Source organism: Octopus sinensis, linkage group LG1, assembly GCF_006345805.1.
Source record: "Octopus sinensis linkage group LG1, ASM634580v1, whole genome shotgun sequence".
NCBI classification, from domain to species: Eukaryota; Metazoa; Mollusca; class Cephalopoda; order Octopoda; family Octopodidae; genus Octopus; species Octopus sinensis.
The window spans coordinates 161,611,442-161,635,926 of NC_042997.1; the positions used below are offsets into that span (position 1 = coordinate 161,611,442).

The 24,485-nt window shown below is 30.0% G+C and overlaps 1 protein-coding gene across 1 annotated transcript in view; it reads right to left on the reverse strand.

Moving 5' to 3' along the window:
- LOC115210729 (titin) overlaps window positions 1-24,485 on the reverse strand; it is a 678,167-nt gene that overhangs the window by 263,774 nt on the left and 389,908 nt on the right. The window contains exons 275-286 of the mRNA XM_036506041.1: window positions 22,916-23,211; window positions 17,195-17,251; window positions 15,083-15,253; window positions 13,037-13,106; window positions 12,502-12,594; window positions 10,232-10,315; window positions 8,583-8,747; window positions 7,952-8,104; window positions 5,382-5,538; window positions 2,246-2,419; window positions 1,501-1,620; window positions 85-321 (exon numbers count right to left, since the gene is read on the reverse strand). Of these exons, the coding sequence (XP_036361934.1) occupies window positions 85-321; window positions 1,501-1,620; window positions 2,246-2,419; window positions 5,382-5,538; window positions 7,952-8,104; window positions 8,583-8,747; window positions 10,232-10,315; window positions 12,502-12,594; window positions 13,037-13,106; window positions 15,083-15,253; window positions 17,195-17,251; window positions 22,916-23,211 (1,777 nt within the window). The remainder of the gene's footprint in view (window positions 1-84; window positions 322-1,500; window positions 1,621-2,245; window positions 2,420-5,381; window positions 5,539-7,951; window positions 8,105-8,582; window positions 8,748-10,231; window positions 10,316-12,501; window positions 12,595-13,036; window positions 13,107-15,082; window positions 15,254-17,194; window positions 17,252-22,915; window positions 23,212-24,485) is intronic.

The window sequence follows — 24,485 nt, forward strand, 5'->3', positions numbered from 1 at the left end:
GTCAACTCCTTTTCAAAATAATAATAATAATAATAATAATAATAATAATAATAACAATAATAATATCATATTAAATGTTCTTACTTTCTAAGATAGTAACTTCAGCAGTGCATTCAATAGAGCCATGTGCATTTGTTGCTTTTACTGTGTACATTCCAGCAACTAATTTTGATGTATCCTTGATTGAGAGTGTGTGAATTTCACCATTGTCAATAAGTTTAACATTATCTGACTCTTTGATGATGTTATCTTCTTTAAACCATGTTACAGCTGGAGCAGGCATGCCAGTGACAACACAATCCAAAGTAACTGGAGATCCTTCTGTAAACGACAAAATTCCATCCATGTAAAAGAAATATTCCATGAAATTATTGAAATTAATATAGTAATACATACAAGTAAATTTTATAAAATTTCATTCATGATAACTTAAGTCATAGCTTACTGAGTTCTTCAGAAGTAAGCAAATTTTGGAAGTTAAAAATAATCAATACAAATTTTATAATGCTTAAATGAAATCATGGGAAAATTAATAAGTGGGTAATAAAACATATATCTGTTTCATGTTTTTCAAAAGTGCTAGTATGTATAAGTAATTGAATAAAAAAATGAAAGTGATTGGAATAAATTCCATATGCAAGTAATGTTTCATACCAATATAAAATACTTCAAATTTCAGTTAGAGGCCATATATATTATAAAATGCTTCACAACAGGGATTCCAGATACCATAAAAGTAGCTCTTAGAATCCATTTTTCAAAACTAACATGGCTATTTTCATGTTTTTTCAGAAACTTTCTGATGTATTTTATAACAAGTAGACTCTGAGCCTTATATAAATTAGATCATACATTACACTTCTTAGGTACGGAACACATTGTAATGTTTCCAAAAATCGAAATATATCCCAGCTGTGTGTGTGTGTGAGAGAGAGAGAGAGGGGGGGCTGAAGAGTGTGGGATGTGTTTGAAAGTCACTGATGGTGATGACTTCAGAGAGGTGAAGTGAGTTAGATGTCTTAACCCTTTGGCATTTAAACCAACCATATCCAGCCAAAATATTCTGCCTGATTTATGTTCAAACCAACCAGATTTGGCCTCCACATAAACCCTACAGTGTCATTCTAAAAGTAAATAAGCACATCATTGAAATCTTAAAGCTATAAGATAATGTAAGGGTTAAATGCAAGAAGAAATATGGTCTAAGTGTTTCTGATAGTGGTTGAATGATTTCGAAGAGTTGTAGAAGAAGCAGATCTATTTGGAGGAATGAGTGAGAGAGTCTTGGAGTTTAAGTAATTAGACACCTTCTTGTTGATATTCAGGAGGGAGATAATGATGGTGCTAAACCGCACTGAAAATAATTAATAATTTGGTTATTCTTAATAAAAATTAATATAGCTTAGCCTTATTTTTGTAACTGTTATTTAGGTTCTGGATTAGAGAAGATAGTCTTTAAGATAAATATTTAAAACAAGAGTTAAAACATTTAAACTTTACCTTCAGCAACTGTTTTGCATATCTTCTTTTTAAAAGCTGGTTTTGCAGTTCCATCATCAAATTCAGTAGCTGTATGATAACTTAAAGTATCACTTTCATATGAATCCAATGAATAATAATCTGTAAACAAAAGCAAAACAAAATAAATATTGATTTCATTAAAGAATTTAAATTTAAATTAATTTTTTAAATGCTTATATTTTAAAGAAACTATTTTCTGTAACAAGAAAAATAATGTAAGAAGTAAGAGTAACAGAGAGTCCTCTATAATTCAATAATAAAAAATAACTTTGCACTGTAAATGTGATAGAGCATCATTATTGTGGTCATTGCTGTCATCACCATTGTGGTCTTTATGACATCCTTCTTATCATCATCCTCACCACTATCAACTTCAATACCATTACTACTATCAAAAGCACTTAGATTCATTATCAAAACTACTTTCATAAAACTGAAACAAATAAATACACTTTGTGAAACAAATAAATTTCCAGTTAATAATCAAATGGGCAAGGAAGAGCACATATTGTTATGATAAAAAGTAGATCCCCATAACAAAATGATTATTCAAGTTTTAAATGAAAAACAGTAAGATTTTTTTCCAGCAAAGAAATTTCTGATTTGTTTCACATTCATAATATACAAGCACAAGGCTGTTAGTTGCATTGTCATTTAAATTATTAAAATAAGTGCTTATTATAAGCATATTTAAAAAAAATATTTAAATCAATTAAGTTAATACCTGTAGCATCAGTTTTCCTGTCAGAATCAGATTCAGGTTGAGCTTCAGTTGGTTTTGGAAGTTCTGGGGAAGGTTGCTTTTTCTTCGCAGCTTCTTCAAGAGCTTCAGCAAGTTTCTTCTTGTGTCTCAAGATTTCTTCTTGTTGTTCAAGAGTAATATCAGTTTCCTCAATGCCTACAATTATTGAATATATTTCAATTAAACAATAATTGTTAATCAATTCATATTTATAGAACTAAAACAATAAATTAATTCAAATATGATATTTATCACATTTTCCCTAAGTGATTATTTTCTACACATTGATTTAACAGTAAAAGAATTTAGTGGAGGTGGCAAGGTAAGAGAAAGTTCAGAAGTTACAGTATTGGGAAAGATGTAAGCTATGGATACATAGGAGGTGCAGCAATATCAAGGGTAGGTGAAGAAGGAAAATAGTTTTTGTGTGTGGAAAGTGCACAGGTACACTTAACACTAAAAATGTACAAAAAATAGACTCCAGCAAATACCAGGAGAAAAAACTAGAAGTAGCTGATAGCTTCTATTACCTAGGTGATCAAGTTAGTAGTGGAGGTGGATGCTCCAAGAGTGTATAGCTGCTAGAGTAAGAACAGGCTGAGCAAAGTTCAGAGAGCTCCTACCTCTGTTGGTAACACAGGGCCTCTCTTTCAGAATGAAAAGCAAATCATATGATGCTTGTGTGTGGACAGCCATGCTACACAGCAGTGAAATATGGGCTGTGACCACTGAAGACTTGTGTAGGCTTGAAAGAAATGAAGCTAGTATGCTTTGCTGGATGTGTAATGTCAGTACAACAAAGTGTAAGCATCTTGAGAGAAAAGTTGGGCATAAGAGGCATCAGATGTGATGTGCAAGAGAGACAAATGCACTGGTATGGTCATGTGATGCATATGGACCAAGACAGCTGTGTAAAGAAGTGCTGGTCTCTACCTGTGGAGGGAACCTGTGGAAGAGGTAGACCCAGGAAGACATGAGATGAAGTGATGAATCATGATATTCAAACGTTGAGCCTCTTGGAGGCAATGGCAAGTAACCAAGACCTTTGGTGATATGCCATTCTTGAGAAGACCTGTCAAGCCAAGTGAAATCACAATCATGGCTGGTGCTAGTGTCATGTAACAGGCACTTGTACCAGTGACATGTAAAAAGCACCCTTCGAACATTGGACAATATGCTGTGTTTGAGAAGACCTGTCAAACCAAGTGAAATGATAGTTGCGGCTAATGCCAGGGTGACATATCTGGCACCTGCGCAAGCGGCACATGGAAAACACATTTTGAACTTTGGGCCTCATAGAAGTAGTGACAAGTGACCAAGACCTTTGGCAATATACTGTAATTGAGAAGACCTGTCGAGCCAAATGAGATCATAGTTGTAGCCGATACTGGTGTTTTGTAACTGGTACCCATGCCAGTGGCATGTAAAAAGCACCCACTATATTCTTGGAATGGTTAGTGTTAGGAAGGGTGTCCAGATGTAGAAACTATGCCAGATCACACTAAAACCTGGTGCAGTTCCCCAGCTTACCAGTTTTCAGTCAAATTATCCAACCCATACCAGCTTTGAAAATGGACGTTAAATGATGATGATGAGAGTACTAGATATAAAAACAGAAAATGTCAGGAATATGAGTGCTTAGAACATGTCATTAAAATATACAGATATTTATAAATAAGTAACTTTTAAAAAACCTTATATGACAATGATTTTGTATGCATATTTCATTTACCTATGACTTCTATATAGTAATATGGCTACAATTATTAGTTTCTGCACAAAAATGTTTATTACTTTCACTATATATGTGAGCTAATAATTAAAATAGTTCACTCATTTGTACATAATCAGCTGTTTTCTTTCCTGAATGTATTTGATGTTAGTGTTCTCTCAGGCTTTATATATATATATATCTATATATATATATACACACACACACACATATATATATATATTATATATATATATATTTATGCATGTATGTATATATATATATATATATATATATATATAAATATATATATATTTATGTATGTATGTATATATATATATATATATATATATATATATATATATATATATATATATCATCATCATCGTTTAGCATCCGCTTTCCATGCTGGCATGGGTTAGATGGTGCAACTGGGGTCTGGGAAGCCAGAAGGCTGCACCAGGCCCAGTCTGATCTGGCAATGTTTCTACGGCTGGATGCCCTTCCTAACGCCAACCACTCCATGAGTGTAGTGGGTGCTTTTTATGTGCCAGACGAGGCTGGCAAGCAGCCACGATCGGATGGTGCTTTTTACATGCCACCGGCATGGAATACATACATACATACATATATATATATATATATACTTTATTTAAAAGCATCAGAAATTCAACAAAACCTGTTACTCGGAGTTTCACGTTCCCGTTCGTCGGACAGTTTTTGTTAAAAAAAGAAAATATATATATATGTGTGTATATCATTTGTAAGATGTGGAAAATATACCGCCAACTATGCCCAAACGACCTAAACATTAGCTTCAAGGTTCATCCAAGACTTGGACCATGGGCTATACGTCCCCTGCCCAATTCAAGATCACAACATACATGTACACTGCAACATAATTTCTTTTCCTCAACAGGCCCTGCCCTATTTAACATTGTCCCGAGAGAGATCAAAGAGGAAAAGGATCCCATCAACTTTAAACAGAGTCTGGATAGATTCCTTCAAAGAATACCAGATAAGCCACCCATAATTGGATACAACTCACCCAACAAGAACTCACTACTTGAACAAAACTTGACTTAAACAAAACTTGACTTAAACAGGATTCGAATAATCCTATCAGGTGGTGCTATTAAGTTAGACATGGCCTGGACCAATCTTTGGTCGAAACATATCTAAGTTTATATATATATGTGTGTATATATATATATATATATATATATATATATATATATATATATATATATATATATATATATATATATATATATATATATATATATATATATATATGTATGTATGTATGTATATATGTATATGTATATGTATATATATATATATAAATATATATCAGCAAGAAAGACTAAATCAAATTGTAATAAAATAAAATAAGTTATAGTATACCCATTTGTTTCAGAGCAGCTCTTATGTCTTTGATCCATCCTTGTTTTGCATAATTATTTTTAGCTTGAACAGTTAATTTCTCAGATGTTGCTTCAGCAAACCATAGTTCAAAACGTCTTTCATCTTCTAAAAGCTCACTGATTTGTATATTTTGGAGCTGAAAAGTAAATTAAAATGTTATTAAAATTATGGATACATTTTATTAAATCAGCACTCTATTATTTTGGAGAAATAGCTATAATTTCAGCATCTAGTAATATTGTAAAATGTTTTCATTTTGTCTACCATTATAAAGAAATATAAACTGTTGCTGGTTTGCTATTGTCTAATATAAGCAGTAGTTGGAAAAGGAGTATTTGTACTAGCTAAGATTGAGAAATAATAAAAGCAAGAGAATGCTCAGCTACAACTTACAAAAAATATACTTGAACAGTCGTTTTAGAAATATATATGTGCACACATACATATGTACAGACAAACCAATAGATAGGTAAATAGACAACTGTTATGTAGCTGTACATACATCAGTGTGTATGTGCATGTGTGCATGTATGAGTATTCATGTGATATTTAATATACAATAATCTAATTTTTCTGAGTAATAAAAATTTATTTTAAAAATTTTGTACCTTTCGTACATATGTTACATTGGATAAAAGTAGAAACGAGTCATTTCAGTGAATTTTAGGTAATTCTATTCAGTGAATAGAATACTTTTTTTAGTTTTGCAGTCTAAATAATATTTAGATAAATAAACATGTTGAAAATAAATCTGAAACAAGCATAAATGAAAATAAATTGAAAATGAGCTGAAATGTGCTCATATAACTAAGTTTATATATTATTTCGAATACATTATTTAATTCTTCTTTATGTATAAAAATACAATCATATGCATTTATATAATCATAGTTTGTGCATATGTTGAAATATATTATGTACAGTTCTAAAAATACTTAAATATTACATTTTTTTAACAAGTTATTAATGCCATGCTATAAAATCTATTTTCTAAGACAAATATAGAAAAAAAATAGTTCTTACAAAACTTCATAAACAAAATGAAAGTACCAGTTAATTCAGTCAAATAGTTCATTTATAACTGTATGACGTCCACAACCAGTTTGTTTCAGTAGATACAAATGATCAAAAATCCAGAGCCAAACATCTATTTTAAGAATTTCTGTAACTTAAATATACCCACCCACCTAATGTTACATAGAAGGGGTTTAACTATCTCATCTCTTTTCATTCAGATTAGTATATCAAAGGAAGTAGCAAAACCAGACATCACCACTAAAGAAGCACAACATCACTGATATATAGTTATATCTATAAAAATGCAACAACAATTTTTAAAATCTTTCAGTATGTCTTAAATTTTCTAGAAGTAATATAAATATTTTACACGTTCAATGTTTGTAGTTTAGCTTTTACTCATAAAAATCTATTGCTTCATTAAATTAATTTTAGCATTTTCCAATGACTATATTAATTTAAAATTATAACTACATTGATCATCTATTTATTTATCATTATAATTATTTATTTACTTTCACAAATTATACCACTATTAACACAGACACTTTTATCACTATCACCGACAATACAACTAACAATGCAATATTCACTTCCAAATTCCTACTTATAATATTCATCATTATTACTACTTCATGTAACATGAATATCAAATTATTCAAATTATCTCATGCTAGAAAAGAGACTTCATTCTTAATAAAATTATCTTTAAAGCTGACATAGTTAGCTCTAAAATCTAACTGATAAAAGAAAATTTGATAACAGAACTACATTTAGTGCTTTGGAATTTAGTTAGATACTGTATTAGCTGCTAGATATCTTAATAATTAATGGCTGATGGAATTTGGTACTGGCATGTGCTGTCTCTGGACAACAACTTAGCTCTGCTTTGGAATCAAACTGATACATAGCATTTTGTATTACCTTTTACTAGATAAATGGATAAAAATAGAATGGTAAATGGAGATCAAATTTATTCTTAGTTTCTAAAACTTTAAAATTAGTAATAAAATTACATTTGTATTTGAAAAGTTATAAATACATAAAAAAAACAGTATATGATACAAAATCTGTGATATTAAAAAGCTAAACTTCTGGATATACAGTTTTGTAAATGTTTGGCATATATACATATATTAATATACATTGTATGCTGAGAATGAAGGTTTATCATTGTCAACAAAGACATTCCCTAAAGTTTCTATTTTCATTGTAACCAATACATTAGGATTTCTTGCATGAGCTATTATAATAGAACATATAATACATTAATACAACACCATAGTAGTCCTCCAACCTTAGGTCCATTTGATAATTCTATTTCTCAGACCTTATCTTATAATTATGATGGAATAGAAAGATGCATCTTTAATCTAATAAAAAATGTGTTGGCACCAGATTAAACGGGTTTGTATATTTTTTATGCAATTTCATATTGAAAATTTATAAAAGCAGACTTCGTATAAGTAGAAATTAATTACAAGCAAAAATACAATAAACAAATATATAAAATAGTGAATAAAAATACTTACATCTATCAATGACTTAAAAGCAAATGTTGGGGCATCTGTTAAAGATTCTGGCTTTTTCTTTTTTGTTATCAATATTTTATCAGGAAACAAAAACATATGTCTGTCTTTTCCTTTGGTTTTAGAAACTTCTTTGTCCCATATTTGAACATCATCCTGAATTCATAATGATATTTTTTTCATAAGCATCTCACAGATGGAAAAAATAGGAATAGTAAAATCAGGGAAAAAGTAGCAATAATAAGATAGCAAATATAGTTTCCTTTAGAACTTCATATCATTCAATTCTCTCATTCATTACCAAAATTTATATCATCATTCAACATCCACTTTACATGCTGGCATGGGTTAGACAGTTTGACTGGAACTGGTAAGCATGTTTTCTATGGCTGGATGCCCTTCCAAGATTGTAATGGGTGCTTTTATGTGCCACTGGCATGGGTGCCATTTACATGACATGGGCAATGGTTACAACTACGATTTCACAAGTGCCATTTATATGACACAGGCAGGACACCATTTACATGACATTGGCAACACCCATGACTAAGATTTCATAGGTGCCATTTACATGACACTGGCAACAGCCATGACTCAGCAACATAATGTTAATTAAACATTTTGAAATTCTTACATGTCTTAGTACTTCTCCAAGGCTATATATATCTCCTGGAAATTCTTCAACCTTTTCCAGCAAACGAAGATGCTCAACTCTTTTAATTATTTTCATAAGCATTTCAATAGCCTTTTCAAGATCTTTCACACCATCTCCAGCAGTTACAGTGTAACGTAAGCAATCCTAAATGAAAGAGACAGTTGAAAATTTTTATAATATCAAAATGATAAAGCATTTTCAAATTTATAACATATTTATGAAATGATTGAGCATAGTATTTATGAAATGATTGAGAATAGTTGTACATGATATGCTTAAAAATCACAAATAAAATGATATCAAACTGTAAATCATTAAATGCATTGCCAAAGCTCTTATACTTTTGTTCTAAAGAAGTATTAGTACTTTAGAGCGTCAAAGATGTAAAACATTTGTGATACTCATAAATGTCTACTATTTATTACTTGTTCTATGTTTAAGGCTCTAATATCAAAAGAGAATGCTTAAAGCCAAAACAGTAGAATTTCAAGTGCTATTTTTAATCCCAAAGTTATAAGATGATAATTTACAATCCATTTTATACGTTTCCCCCATTGTAAAGCTTTTGATTTTAAGAGTATACAATCATCACTGGTATAATATATACTCATATTAATATCATCCCACTGAAGATAGTTCTTAAAGAGACTTTATTCAAATAAATTGTTTGAGGGTTAAGTATTCAATTTGACAAAGACTAGTAGTATAATAATTAACAGAGAAGCCAAACTACAGCTTTGATTATTTTTCACTAGTCTAAATTATTACCAGGATTTGCTGCAATATTTAGTGCAGTTTTGTATGCTTTGGGAGTTTGCAGTGCTTTGTTTTGGCCTTGTGCATCTAAAATATCCTCTGTGATGTGTGTTAAACATATTGTAGTGCCATATTCTGTATGTTGTGTAATTTCTGAATCCTGAGGTTTTAATTGTTTTTATCTGCATCTTTTTAATTATCTTTTTAATCAAGACTCCCTGTTATAAGGACTGTTTCTAGTTTCAATGGGATTGTTGTTGGTTCCTAAGGGGTTGTTTCTGTTTTTGAGTTGTTTTTCTTTCCTGATTGCTATTTATCATCATGAGCTCAACAGTTGTATACATGTTTATACAGTTTTATACCATCATGTGCATAGTCTTCTACAGTTTCCTTTAAAAAATATCAGGCCCTGTGACTGTGCAAGAATTCATTGAAGAGGCAGAATTGGTAGGGCATCAAAGTATTTTGCAGAATCTAATCACATTCCTTTGCTATTAGGATAGATTTTGCCTTTAATTCAGCTTCCATAAAATAAGTACTATTAATATACAGGCTGATTTTATTAATTGTTTCTCCCCCACCCCCCGAAATTCCTAGTTTGGTACCAATCTAAGAAATGAAGTCCTCAATAATATCACAATAACAAAACAAAACATTATGTTTATACATCATTATTCTTATATTAGTATCAAATGAACTGAATTATATAAGTTTTCTTTTGAGTTATTGTCGATATTGTAATTAAAAATGATTTTGGTTAAACATAGGGAAAATAATTCTGATTTAATTATTAATGTTAAAGCTTTCAGTAATTACTATTGATTTTATACTTAATATGAATGTTTTTCAAAGAAATGATAAAATCAACTTACCTTAAGTATTTGTTCATAAATACTTAATCTTTTGAGTGGACAAGCCAAATATTCAACAAGGGATTTATCAGAAATTGGACATGTCTATAAGCAAAATAAAGAAATACACATTTTTATAATTTACATATTACCCAGACTTTTATTAAAACAGAATTATAGTATTAAGAATATCAGATTCTATATTTTAAACATACAAGAAAAATAGTTAGATGTCTTAGAATTATTTAATAGTTGTAATCTATAAGGAGTCAAAAGTAAGGAAGGTTATATTATTTAGCAAATGTATGTTTCATAGCAGTAAACAAAGGAATGAAAATTAAGAATTTTATAAATAATTTTGAAATAAATGTTAAAGAATGCACTTTGTATTAATAACAAAAATATATGTATACTGTTATACATATATTTCATATTAAAGTAAAATCATTCATGAACTTATACATTTTGATACAACCACTATTTGAGCAAATTTTCTGTTTACCCCTCTCAGGCAAGTGTTCAGCTCTATTGAGAGTTTCTTATTAATGAATTTGAAAAAAATAAGAACGACGATCATGTTATGTAGTAGAAGCATTATTTCTAATCCCTAACTGCAAATATATAGTACCAAGATTTTCTATACAATCATCAATCATAGTTTCATAGCTATTTATGATTTTAAAAGCTACAATTGTAACTAATTTTCAACACTGTGAGTAGTCTTAGTTATTTTTCACTTCAAAATTCAACTTGTCCTCAACGTTTATAAGTTGTTTCACATGCCCTCAATGTTTACAAGTTGTGTTTCTACCATACCGGTAACACTGCATATATAACATGATAGAAATTACATCAGCAATTGATCTATGCAGATCATCTGATGAGAAAAATTTCTTTGTACAATACACAATTTTAAAACTTTTAAAATATCTCAGCAGTTGTACATTTTGGTCCTTTATTAAAAATATCTCTTCCAGTTTTCCTCCATACTTCTGTCAAAAATTCTCTACTCCTGCAGATAAAGCTTTCACACCACTGACCCATTTTGTTAGAACTCAGTCTATATATGCACATCAAATACTCTCTAACAACTTTAAAGTGGGACTGTTAATAGTAAACAACTAAACTTAATATCACTTTGAACCTTCACAAACTCCTTCATTATATAGCAATGGTAAGCTGCTTTTAAAAATTCAGTAAAAATAATGTTGGTCTTTTCATGAAGACTAAGGGAATCTACTACTTTCTTTTATTACTTAGGAAGAAAGACTGGTGAATGGGGAGTGGAGTATTATCCTAAAACCAGAGATCTGTCTCAAATGTTTGCAACAAAGTGAACTCCTCTAAAAGTATTTGAGGATATGTTGATGGTGCTAAAGCAGGTAATGGATTATACTTACTACCCAAGTAGGCTACATCAAGATTTAAACTTAGTATGCAAAGAGATGGAATAAATACTACAAGGTACCCCATCCAATGCTGCCATTCTAACACTTTAGACTGGTAGCATTGAAAAGAAGAATGAAAAGCAAATTGATCTCAATAGGATTTGAGCTTAGAATGCAGACAACTAGAATAGATACAAGGTACTTCATCTAATGCAAAAAATGCTTACTACCTAAAAATTGAATTATACACCTCAGCCATTCACAATTCCCAAAATTACTGCACAATCTTCAATAATCTATCATAGTGATAACATGTATCTAACATAACTGCATTACAATACTTGTTTTCTACATGCTAAAAGATATTTTAACCTTAAAATGTGATAATCCTTTTTAAAAAGTTCTAATATGCTTTTTACTGTTTCCAGATCTCTGAAATTACACTTTGCTTTATATATAGATGTACAAACATTATAAATTACATCTAAGAAAAATCTCTGCAAAGGAAATACAATTATATTCTCCACTGCTAATACCACAAGCTCACTGCTGAGTTATGTAATTTCTGAGAAATATCTGCTCTGAACTTGATTGTATTATTTCCCAAGTTAAATCTATTCAAAGTCTCTTCTACATTTTCCCTTCATCCCTGCAATTTCCTTCCTTATATTCCATAATGACCCTCATTAAATATTTCAGTATATTTTTCTTTCTCATAACAACATTCTTCTAGAACTGTCTTTCCACCAAGATCTTGGCTGTAACAATTAATATAAGCATTATTTACTGTCATGCAGTTATTCCTACGTTCAATCCTTGGAAGACATAAACAGATTTAAAGCACTAGGTATTAGCTCCAGATTACAAATTGAAAAAAAAAAGATATAAAAACAATGGAGATACCTTCAAATATTCTTTTGCTTCTTCTGTAGCTAAGAGAATTTCAGCCTCTGGCCGATGATATAAAAATGGAATATACATTTGGAATTTCTCAGCCTATAAAGCATAAAAATTGAATAATGTATTAGATAATCTTGAAGTGCTGTAGTATTTAATACATAATATAATACCAAAATTTTGTTGGAATGTATTTTAAATAACACTGGACATAAATTGTAAATTTGGAAATTATGTAATCTAAATAACTAAAATTTTTACAAATTTGTTATTTTAACAATTGATTGTATAAATTTATTGAAATTAAAAATTATTAACAAATATAATTAAAAAATGATTTATTTTGTATTAAATTAAGCAAAAATAGTAAGCATATGAACAATTTGTTACTAATGTATGCAGATTATTGTAGGAAGAAAATTACAAAACATTGTTAAGCTATAGTATAAAAAGAGGGAATAGTTTTATTTTTGCATTTTCAACTATTTTATAAGAGGTACACTTTTCAAAAACATGAAAAGAAAGAAAGAAAGAAACTCACCATTTTAAGAAAAGATCCACCAATTTTAGATGGGAAGCAGGCACATTCACAAAGTTCATTCATAAAGATACTGAAAAATATATCATCATTCCATAATATTAGATAATGTGAACTCTAACCAATTTTCAAAACATCTAAATCACTCATCAAAAATTGTGAAATCAATATGGAAACAATAAAATATCAAAGCAACTAAGAAGCAATTTCTTAACTATACATGACCAGGTCATTTCCTGTTGCTATGCTGCCAGTAAAATATTTGTTAATCATGCTCATACCTTCACCAAATTGCTTACTATTCTTTTTTAAAGTATGTTGCCTTGTCTATATGTTGAAAGACACAGAAACACACACACAACCCCCATCCTCAAAATAACTATATATATCATATGTATATATACTTATAGTCTTTGTTTGAAGTGTGTTGCATTGTATTGATAGACTTGCACTTACAATTTCTGCAGTTTAAATCAAAACTTGTTAGTTAATATGGTGATAACCAACCAACCAACCAACCAACCAACCTACCTACCAACCTACCTACCTACCTACCTACCTACCTACCTACCTACCTACCTATCTACCTACCTATCTACCTGCCCACCTACATATCTATCTATTTATCTATTCTTCACACACATTCTCACACATTCTCTCTCTCTTTCTCCTTTAAAAACAACTTTTTCTCCTCCATTTCTTGTAAAAATATGTTGTGACGTAAATTTTGATTCCTTCCCTTTTGACGGATAGACAGAGGAAGATCTACTCTTTTATAATATAAGATGTAAGTACATTGAATACAAAACTATCCCTTACATTAGCACTAGATCAGAAATTCAGAAGGAAGAGATATAGCTAAATCAATTAGCCCCAATATATGGCTGTAACTTATTTTATTAACTCTACTAGAATGGAAAAATCAAAGTTCATTTCAGCATGATTTGAACTCAGAGTATAAATGAACAAAACTAAATCCTATAAGACATCTTTGGCATTATAATTTCAGCCATTCTCCTACATTTCTTATGGGAGATGATTTTAGTAGATGAAGTAAAAGAATTTGAAGACAAGCATGCAAAGAGTTCTCTGTCATCTGATTTTATAAGTTTATCTTCCTCAGTTTATTAAATATACTGTTCTCTCTCTCCCCTCTCTCTCTCTCTCTCTCTCTCTCTCTCTCACACACACACACACACACACACGCACACACACACTGTGTAATTGGATAAGCTGGAGCTATAGTTTTAGAGAAGCTTGCTTTGTATTTGACTCTTTCAAATCTTTACCTTACTGACAAACTACTTCAGTCCAAGATTTTAATACTTTCAGAATTCTCTTTTACTGCACTAATGATCCTCAGTTTTGATCTGCTATCCATTCGCAAAGCCTTTATTTTCATTTCATGTAAATTACAATCATTTTCACAGATTAAATCAGATATCTTTTATCAGTTTTAGTAACATTAACCTTGTCTCGAAGGATAATGATTCCATATACATTATTTTATTTCATTTACTAGGATGCATATATCAATATAATCATCATTTTCATTATTAATTTAACATGTTAGAGTCTTTATTATCATCATCATCATTGTTGTTGTCTTTGCAGTTATTGTATTAGAATATGAAGTTGGATATAAATAGCATGTCTTTTTATGCGGGATGCAAAAAAGAGGAAAAAATACAAGATGATAATCAATCAAATAGCTTATAATGCAAATATGGCTTATATACCACACCTGTCTTCTTCACAATTTAGCACCTTGTCAATTAGCCACACCCATCTTCAGCAGAAGAAAGCATGTTGTGTCAGTAAGCCACACCCAGGATTAATGTGGTGAATTCAAATTACATTGGGGTCAGTTTTAATTTTCATCAATCAAGGATCAATAAAATAAGAACTATTACTATACAGGGGCTGATTTACTTCACTATATCCATCTTTCTCACAAATCATAAACTTCTACAACTGTGAAAAATCATTATTTAAAGATATAACTACATTACAATAGCTTCCAAAATCTATAGCTTTCATAATACTTACTTTTTATGGAAATCATAAATATCTTTGATGTTACCAAATAGTATGTCTTTATTATCTTTGAGACATGCAGGTACATCTGGTTTATCCATTTGATTATAAAATGTATCCATCAGTGTTTCTAAGTCATGGAGATACTCTCGTTCTGTTTCCAGGATGTCAGTCAGAGCATATCTGTTAATCATTAAAAACAAAAATTATAAAATGATTTTCAAGATAACAATAATGCTATGAAAAAAAAAAATTGAAAACAAAACTAATCAGTGTTAAAACAAATTAATTCACATTCCAAAAGGCAACAGAAAATAAATATAAAGCTAATTAAAAAAGGAAATAAAATGAATATACACATATATTATAAATTTAGCACCAGTTGTTCAATTATTAGCAGCTTTCAACTGAAGTGAGTTTTCATTACATCTAGCAAGAAAAGGAGACAATAAGTAACATAAGCTTCTATTATAACTATGAATACCATGAGGAGAAATATAGTTTAATAGGATACCCATTTATATATAAAAACTAAAATACAACTTCCTTCAATTTGTCAATTATTTGATTAATACAGAATTTTTATTATAACATTTGTACAGATTTCAAATCTAAAAATTAATTTTGCATGCTTTCTATGTGACAGAAACAAAAATATAAAGACAGATACAATTACAGATTTCAGGCTTTTTATTTGCAAAACATATATAAACACAACTTGAATTTAATTGTAAGAGTGCATTATCAAAGCATGCTAAAGTATACTGTCAATTTTCACTTATCAAACAAATTCCTTAAACTGGAATTCAGTTAATAGTTTTCTAATTTGATGGAAAAATATAGTATAATAAATAAGGGAATTATAGAATTTTTGAATTTAAGAAATAAATATTTCAGAAAAATCATTAAAAAATTTACTATCTTTCAGGGTACCATGCAAAAGTTAATTTTCATGTCTATTTCAGCTTTGTAAATGAATTCTAAAGTAGTACAAATTATATTTTCAATAGCAAGTCATGTTTAAAAAACTTTACTCCTAAAATATTTTAGTCAGAATATTTACAATATGCATCAAGTTTCATTTTCCTTCCTTTTTAATAAATTTCTAGACTTAGTAATGTTATATCATTGAAAAAAATAAAATACATTAAAAAGCCACTGCACAACCAATACCATTTGCTTCAGTTAAATGCTAATAAAGAGAAAATATATTTTTAAAAAACACAGACAGACAGACTGACAGACAAATGAGGAAGACAATGCAATTTATTTGAGTTGTTCAAACATTTAACTCTTCAACAGCAACCACCGACTGAAATTGCAAATGCAATAAGAAAAATAATCAGTTTCTTTTATAAGATAAATCTGATAAAATTAATATGATGAAATATTAAAGAATTTGAAATATTTAAGGTACAAAATCCTTTGGAGGAATCCATTTATTGGAAATATGTTTCTGGGTAGAAATTAAAAGGATGTACAAAAGAAACATCACTGACCATAAATAATAAGTCAGTGCTGAGATATATATATATATATATATATACACATATATATAGATATACATACATATACATACATATATATACATATATATATATATACACACAGATATGTATGTATATATATATATATACACACATATATATACATATATATATATATATATATATATATATATATATATGTATGTGTGTATATATGTATAATATTTATTTATTCAGTATCATTCTCTCATTCCATTTAATTTGAAGGAAGTTGAAATTTATTATTCTATGATAAAAATATCAAGTATGACTCCTTAGAAATTAATTCCTAGATATTCTTGTAGTTTCAAAAGTTTTGAAGTAAACATTACAGATGAGACAACAATTTGAAAAGTATATACTAAATATTTTTTGCAAAACACATTACAAGTAATTTAGGTTTTGTTACATATATTTTGTTATAATATAAACTAAAGTGAAAGTATGGTATTCACACATAAAAAAAAAAATTAGTCTCCTTTAAAAGAAAATGCAAAAGCTTTTAAGTCAGAGCAGCTCATGAAATTTTCCCTAATTTCTACACACTGCCATGCAGTATCTGCTGGTATTTCTGCTCTGGAATCAAAGTTTTACTCACGCCATCAGTTGGGGTCCAACTGTCAGAGACTGAGTTCTATCTAACTCGGTGAAAGGGCTACAAGAAATCAATAATACAGCCAGTTGGATCAGAAACAAAACACATAATTAGTCCTTAAAGTGGCCAATAAGAGAAATATTTTGGAAAATGTTTATTTTCAATGTTATTAGTTTTCATTTTCTTAAAATGTATTTTTGTAACAGAAATTCTTTAAAAAAGACGATTAAAAACATTTAAATTCGCCAATAAACCTGGAAGAAAATAAAGTATTATGGAAAATTTTGAAAGAGAATATAATAATTCATATATATATATTAACCAGTTCAGTGCCATGTAGCATTTCAAAAATACTGTTTCAGTATTGTTATTAGCAATATAAAAACTTAACTGTAAATACAGTCAAAAATTCAAAAATTAGTATAAATACACATAGCAATATATGAACTATATTTCAACATTGTTTTATCCCCTGTGTAACATTAATTTCTGTCAAAAAAGAAGGGAATTTAAGCTTGATATATTTCTTTAAAATGACAGTGAACTGGTTAGAACTCATTGATAAATGCAAAAACAAATTTCAAAACTGAAAACAAATTAATTGAAAGTACTACTAATAATACTATGTACAAAATTTTGAAAATTTCAGTTTCTTTTTCTTTCAGATTTTACGATAATCTGTCAAGAAATACAATATAAACAGTTAAATGCAGTATATTAAACAGAATTTTCTAGATTAAAATTGATTTCACTACTTTTAAAATTGAATTTTTTAAAAATATTTATTTAAAAAAAAAATCAAGTTTATTGGCTATAAACAGAAATAAAATCAATGAAAGTTATGGATATCTCCAGTAAAAAAAAATAATTCTTATGTAATGCATAGCAAAAATTAATTTCAAAATTGTATATCTGTTCTAGACAGTAACTTTTAACTCTTCATGCCAATCCATGTCACAGAGAATTCTTTTCCAATGCCTTCCTTAGATAACAAAAAAATAGATAAACTATTTACTAGCCCAAAGACATCCAGCTAAGAATAGATCATCTATGACCAATTAAAAACATTATTATTATTATTATTATTATTATTATTTTTATTATTATTATATTGGCAGAATCATTAGAGTATCAGAAAATATGCCTTGTATTTGTTCCTGTTCTTTACATTCTGAGTTCAAATCTTACTGTTGTCAACTTTACCCTTCAGCACCCACTCAAGTACTAGGTTCAGCAGTATCAACTGTTAACTAATTCTAATCTCCTTAAAAATACTGGTACTTAATCAAAAGCTGCTGTTGTAGCACTACCAAGGTACCACCTTTTCATTGTGCAAAGGTGGTATCATAGCCAACAAGGTAAATCCAAAACATAGTTATTGCTACTTGAAATTATTATTATTATTGATATATGCAGATGTGCTTTTTCTCAGTCTGTGAGTTTTGAATATTTTACCAAATATATATATTTAGATAATTTCCAACAGTAATCCTGCTACAACATGTCAAATGTCTACACACAGACTGGGGAGACGTTAGGTCAATCATATTTAGTTCTAGATATATTTTCTTGTTTTTGTTTACATCCAACTCAAGATGGTTACATGTCAAAGAAATTCCTCTTAAAAATGTAAAAAATGTAAAAATGAACTTAACTACATGGAAAATAGAGGAAAAAAGAAATGGACCACAAACTTAATTTCATTGTAAGATTCACACATTGTGCAGGTAAAATTACTTTTTAAAATTAAAAAATCGATTTGAACTATTTAAAGAATACTATTAACAAAAACAATACACATTTTGTTAAACCAAGAAAGTGTTGTCTTTTAGAGTGATGAGTGGTAGCACCAATGAATGTAACTGTAGAAACCAGAGCCAACAGATTACATGTAAAGTACTACATGTGATTATTACATCAGTAACAGCAGAAGGAAAAGGAAAGAAACAAAAGAAAGAAATAAAAGAATTAAAAATTTTCAGTAAAACCTTTGCTATATCCAAGACACTTGGTTTCACCTAAGAGTTGCTGTTTGGTTCAAGTCAGTCCTGACAGAGCTGACTAATGAGAAAAGACATTCCAGAAGTGATCATTCTAAATTTTCTTATGTGGAGGGAATCTAGGACCATATAATCTAATACATTTTTTCTCTGATGGTAAGGTGTAAAATGAAGGAGATTTGGATGCTATTTCTTGTAGGTCAAATGACTACTTTGAGGTTCTCACATTTTTTGTGGTATAATTCAGTACTGAAAGTAGCTGCTTTGTAAAAGTGATGTGCTGACTTACAAACCCAGTTCAATTTTTCCAACAGGTATATCTAAATATACTATCATTATAAAATTTCAATGCTTGAAATATATGACTAAAAATTTGAATATATCTACATCTGATGACACTCTTAATTAAAGTCAGCTGAGAACAGTTCAAGTTAAAAATTATTGGCTTAGAATATCAGTGACTTATGATGGTTGTTGTATTGGGTGAGCTGCAAACCCAATGTCACCAAATTTCAAGCAGGGGTATAACAAAAGTTTTCCATTAAGATTCACAATTAAATTAATGAGAAAGGTTAATATTTATAATGAATTTGCCATTTTCAATGGGTGTGCAGTGCACATCTAGCACACCTGAAATGTACACCCATGTAGAATATGATCCAAAAAATTTTAAATAAAATTATTCATCTTTTGTAATGTTATACTTAAACTTTTCAAATAATGTGAGCTATAGTAGAAGTATTCTTACTATGGACCCTTTTCACTAATTTTCGACATGGACACATCTAATTATTAAATTGGTATAGTTACTGAGATACTAAAGCATTCAGAAATATAATGCATGCAACAATATAGAATTAAATATCCATTAAATAATTTTATAACAGAATTTTTCTAATATATATTCTACCATGTAGATATATTTTAAAATGAATGATGAAAACTTCAAAATATTTTTTATATAATTACAAAAGCAGAAGCAAAAAATATTTTAAAATAAGAAGTATGGGAAAAAAATCAATTAAAAGCAAATTAAAAACATTTTATAAGCTTAGATACAAAAACTAGTAAGTAAAAACATAAAAGTTTCTAAATTTGAATAACAAAATGTACATTATGTAATGTAATCAGTCACAAATTAATATTCATAGGGAGAATATTCACACTAAAAATAAACAGCATAAATTATTAGAGGAGGCATATTTAAATATTACACAAAATCCTTTTGTATGAAAAATCTTAGTAATATATTATCATCATCATTGCTTTAACATCTGCTTTTCCATGCTTTCATGAGTAGGACAAAATTTATTAGGGAAGATTTCTATGATCCTTCCTATAGTTAGCCCTAACCTGCTTCCAAGCAAGGCAATATTTCTCCATTGCCAGATATGTGGTGTCAAGACAAGGAGACACAAGCATACAGACACACATTCACTAGCAATGAGAATTTGAAATCAAATAAAAAATTTAACATTATTTATATGAAAGAATTAGAGTTGGATAAACTTTGCTTTCACCCCCTCACTCCACCCAAATAAGAATAACTTAAGTATGTATTTATAACTTTCAAGTTAAAAGCCATTGAAGTAGGAAAAGGAAAAAACATAACTTGGAAAAAGAAACTCAAAGATGTCTCATTAACACTCATTTTCTACAGAAGGAAATTATTAAAAACTTCAAATAAAAGAAAGAACACATTGGACAGCTTTGCATTCCTAAAGGATGGCATACTATGAAATGCTGTCATAGGTACAGAAGTCCACATGGTCAATGAGCATCAAAGAGTAAATAGTGTGGTAGTTAAAACTTTGACACTTTCGGAGCTTGCCTGGTAAGCAGGAACAAAACTAGTTATAGTAGGCTATATCCAAATGTTTGGCAGAATTTTGAATAATAGGTATAATTAGCCAACAACAAAACATATACTGGTAGCCAGTGTTCATGCTGCATACATGAATAGCATAAATCATTTTTAATCATGAAATGACATTATTGAGAAGTTAAGTAATAGGGTCAATGTAATCAACTAGTATTCCTCCCCAGCTTACTGGCCTTATGCCAAAATTTAAAACCAATGTAACAAATAAGATTTAATAAATTTTAAAAATAACTCAGTGGTACACTGACTGAAAAAGTGTATATGCAGAGAATATATCTTCATTGAGAGAGTCCATGAATTCAGTGTTTCTCTACAGAAATGAAGCCAACCAGACTCCATGAATAATGTTAATCCCCTCCTTTATCACCTTCTAACTCAATTCACTCTGTCTCCTCCATCATCATTGTCTCTCTCTCTCTCTTCCTTCACCCTCTTATCTTGGTTCTTCTGTCACCACTCTCTATTTTTTATTTACCTCCTCCTTTATTTATTCACTTTAATGAATAAAGTCATTGTTCACCTTTAGTGTTGTGGGATATAAGGCAATCTCACTAGTGCCAGTACTACAATAAATGCACCCTGTTACACACTGTGAAATGGCCAGAGGATGATCAAAGACAAATACAGAGTTGAAAGACTCTTTAACCCTTTAGCACTTAACCAGCTATATCAGGCCCAAAAGTTGTTTTATACTCAAACCAGCTTGATCAGGCCTTTCAGACTTACCCTACTATGTCATTGTAAAAATAAACAATCACATCACTGAAATCTCAAAGCTACAGGATATAGTGTGAGTAACACAAAACAATGTGAATAAATAAGCACTGCATTTGACAAAATAATCTCAATGCTAAAGGATTAATCTTGCCAGAACAATGACAATTTTTCTATTGTGCATGCTAAGCTAAAATGCACTTAGTACACGCAGTTCAGGTGTTGGTGTTATGAAGAGTATCCTACTGTAAAAACCTTGTTAAAAATGAAGTGTACTAGAGAGACATGGTCTTTTGACCACTCTAGGAGGGGAATAATTCAAAATAAGAACTGACTTGAACCAAGACAATCCAACCAACCCATACAAACATGGAAATAGATGTAAAATGACAACGTATACATAAAAAAAAAATGAGCTAGGGGAAATAACTCAGAGTGGCCACTGTGAAGAACAAAGATGAATAACAGTATATTAAATAACAAATAGGATAAATTCTTGATTTACTGAAATTATCTCCACTTCCAGAGAGAGAGAGAGTAGATTCCCTCCTTAGTGTCAGTTGGTACCAACTGCAAATGAGAAGAGATAATTCCAAGAGTCAAGAAGTCCCCAACATTTAAATTTATATCTATTAGTGTATACAGCTATGAAATACAGCTCTGAAAAATGACGGAAATATATCAAACATAGAGCTGAGTTAAATTGTTATTAAAAAAATATGTGTAACTCCTACCAAATGTTGAGTATAACTTTTATGATTTATCCACTCACTCATATATATATAGCATGTATAAATATACATATATATACATGCATATATAATTTCATATGTATTCATATATATGTATATACATATGTATGTATATATATATATATATATATATATATATATATATATAAACATATATAGACATACATATACACACACACACACACATATATATATGTATGTATATATTATATAAACATGTATACAGACATGGCCAGATATATTCATATATACATGTGCCATATGTATGTCAATGTATAAATACACACACTCATAAACATAATTATATTGTATATCACATAATGTCTAATGTATCAGAAAATATTTGAAAATTCAAGAATTTTAAAGATATACTTACCTTCTCTTTAAACTAGCTTCTTGTTGTTTATTACTGATCTGAATAATTTCTTCCCGGAAAGCTTCTCTAGTGCTTTTCTTCACAAGAGATTTTATAGCAGGTTTTATTTCCAAATATCCTGGTGGTACCCATCCTTGTTTAGCAGGGGTACTTTTTGTTGGTTTTGTGCGAACAAGCCATTGTGAAGAATTTTCCATGTCCAAAACTTCTACAAACTGACCTTCACTGAGTCGAATGCTGTCAGTACAATCTTCATCTGGCTTGTAATCCGCAAGGACAACATAGATAGGAAATCCCTTTAAATTGCAATGAAGAAAATTCATCAACTAAATATCATTGAAAACAAGTAGGCAAATATGGATTTAATATAATATAGAGTATCAACCAAAACTCATTCACATTATTACATTGGGTCATCCCATAAATAATGCAGTTTTTTTATACTATCTAGTAGACTTGCAAAGATTCTCTTCTAAAATTCACTTGTGCGTAATGAAAAATACTCCTCCTGTTCTGACCTAGTCTACAGAATTCCTATTTTTTCCGTCCAAAAGATTTTGAAGACTGCAGAATAAATGATAATCAGATGGGACAATGTCCAGTGAATATGGTGGGCGGGGCATCGTTTCCCATTCAAACTGCTCTAGTCTTTGGAATGTCATCCTTGCTGTATGTGGCTGAGCATTATCCTGGTGGAAGGACAACTTTCATCTTAAAAACAAAGATGGTTGTTTTTCTTCTAGCACTGACGTAAGCTGCTCAAGCTGCTCACAGTAGATCTAGTTTGTCCTCATTTGGTTTGTGTTTAAAAGTTTAAAGTGGACTAAACCTTTCATATCCCACCAAACAGATAACAGCACCTTACATGGATGAAGACCTTCTTTAGCCTGGGGTGCCAGTGTTTTTCCTTTTCCTACCCACTGTCTTTGGCACTTGACATTTTTAAAGAGAACCCATTTCTCATCACCAGTCACTATTTGGTCCAAAAAGGTTCAATCATGAGATGTGGCAGTAAAGAAGAGCACATATTCACTCTCTGTGCATGATTAAACTCAGAAAGTTTGTGAGGAACCCATTGATCCATTTTGCTGACTTTTCCGATGACACACAGCTGTCGATGAATGGTTGAAAGACCAAATCCAAGTATATCTGCTAGTTGCTTAACAGTTACAATGGGATTTTGTTCCACCACGGTTTGTAGGACGTCTTCGTTGAGTTCTACAGATCTTCCAGGATGAGGCTTGTCTTCTTGGCTGTAGTTTCCAGCTCAGAATTTCTGGAAGCACCATTGACACTGGTTTACATTTATTGTCCAATCTCCATATATTGCATTAATATTCCTTGCACTTTCTGTTGCATTGTTGTCTTTACTGAACTCATAATGCAAAATATGCAGAATATGCTCCTCTGTCACTTCCATTATAGCTTTGAAAAATAACTGTTAAAATCGAACAACACTCTTCAAAACTTGCATGAAGAATAAGCACAAGGTAAAATTACAACCTGCTTTTATAGAAAGTTGATGCAGGTAGTTTATCCTGTCCCCCTCCAACTTTTACTTCATGCAATT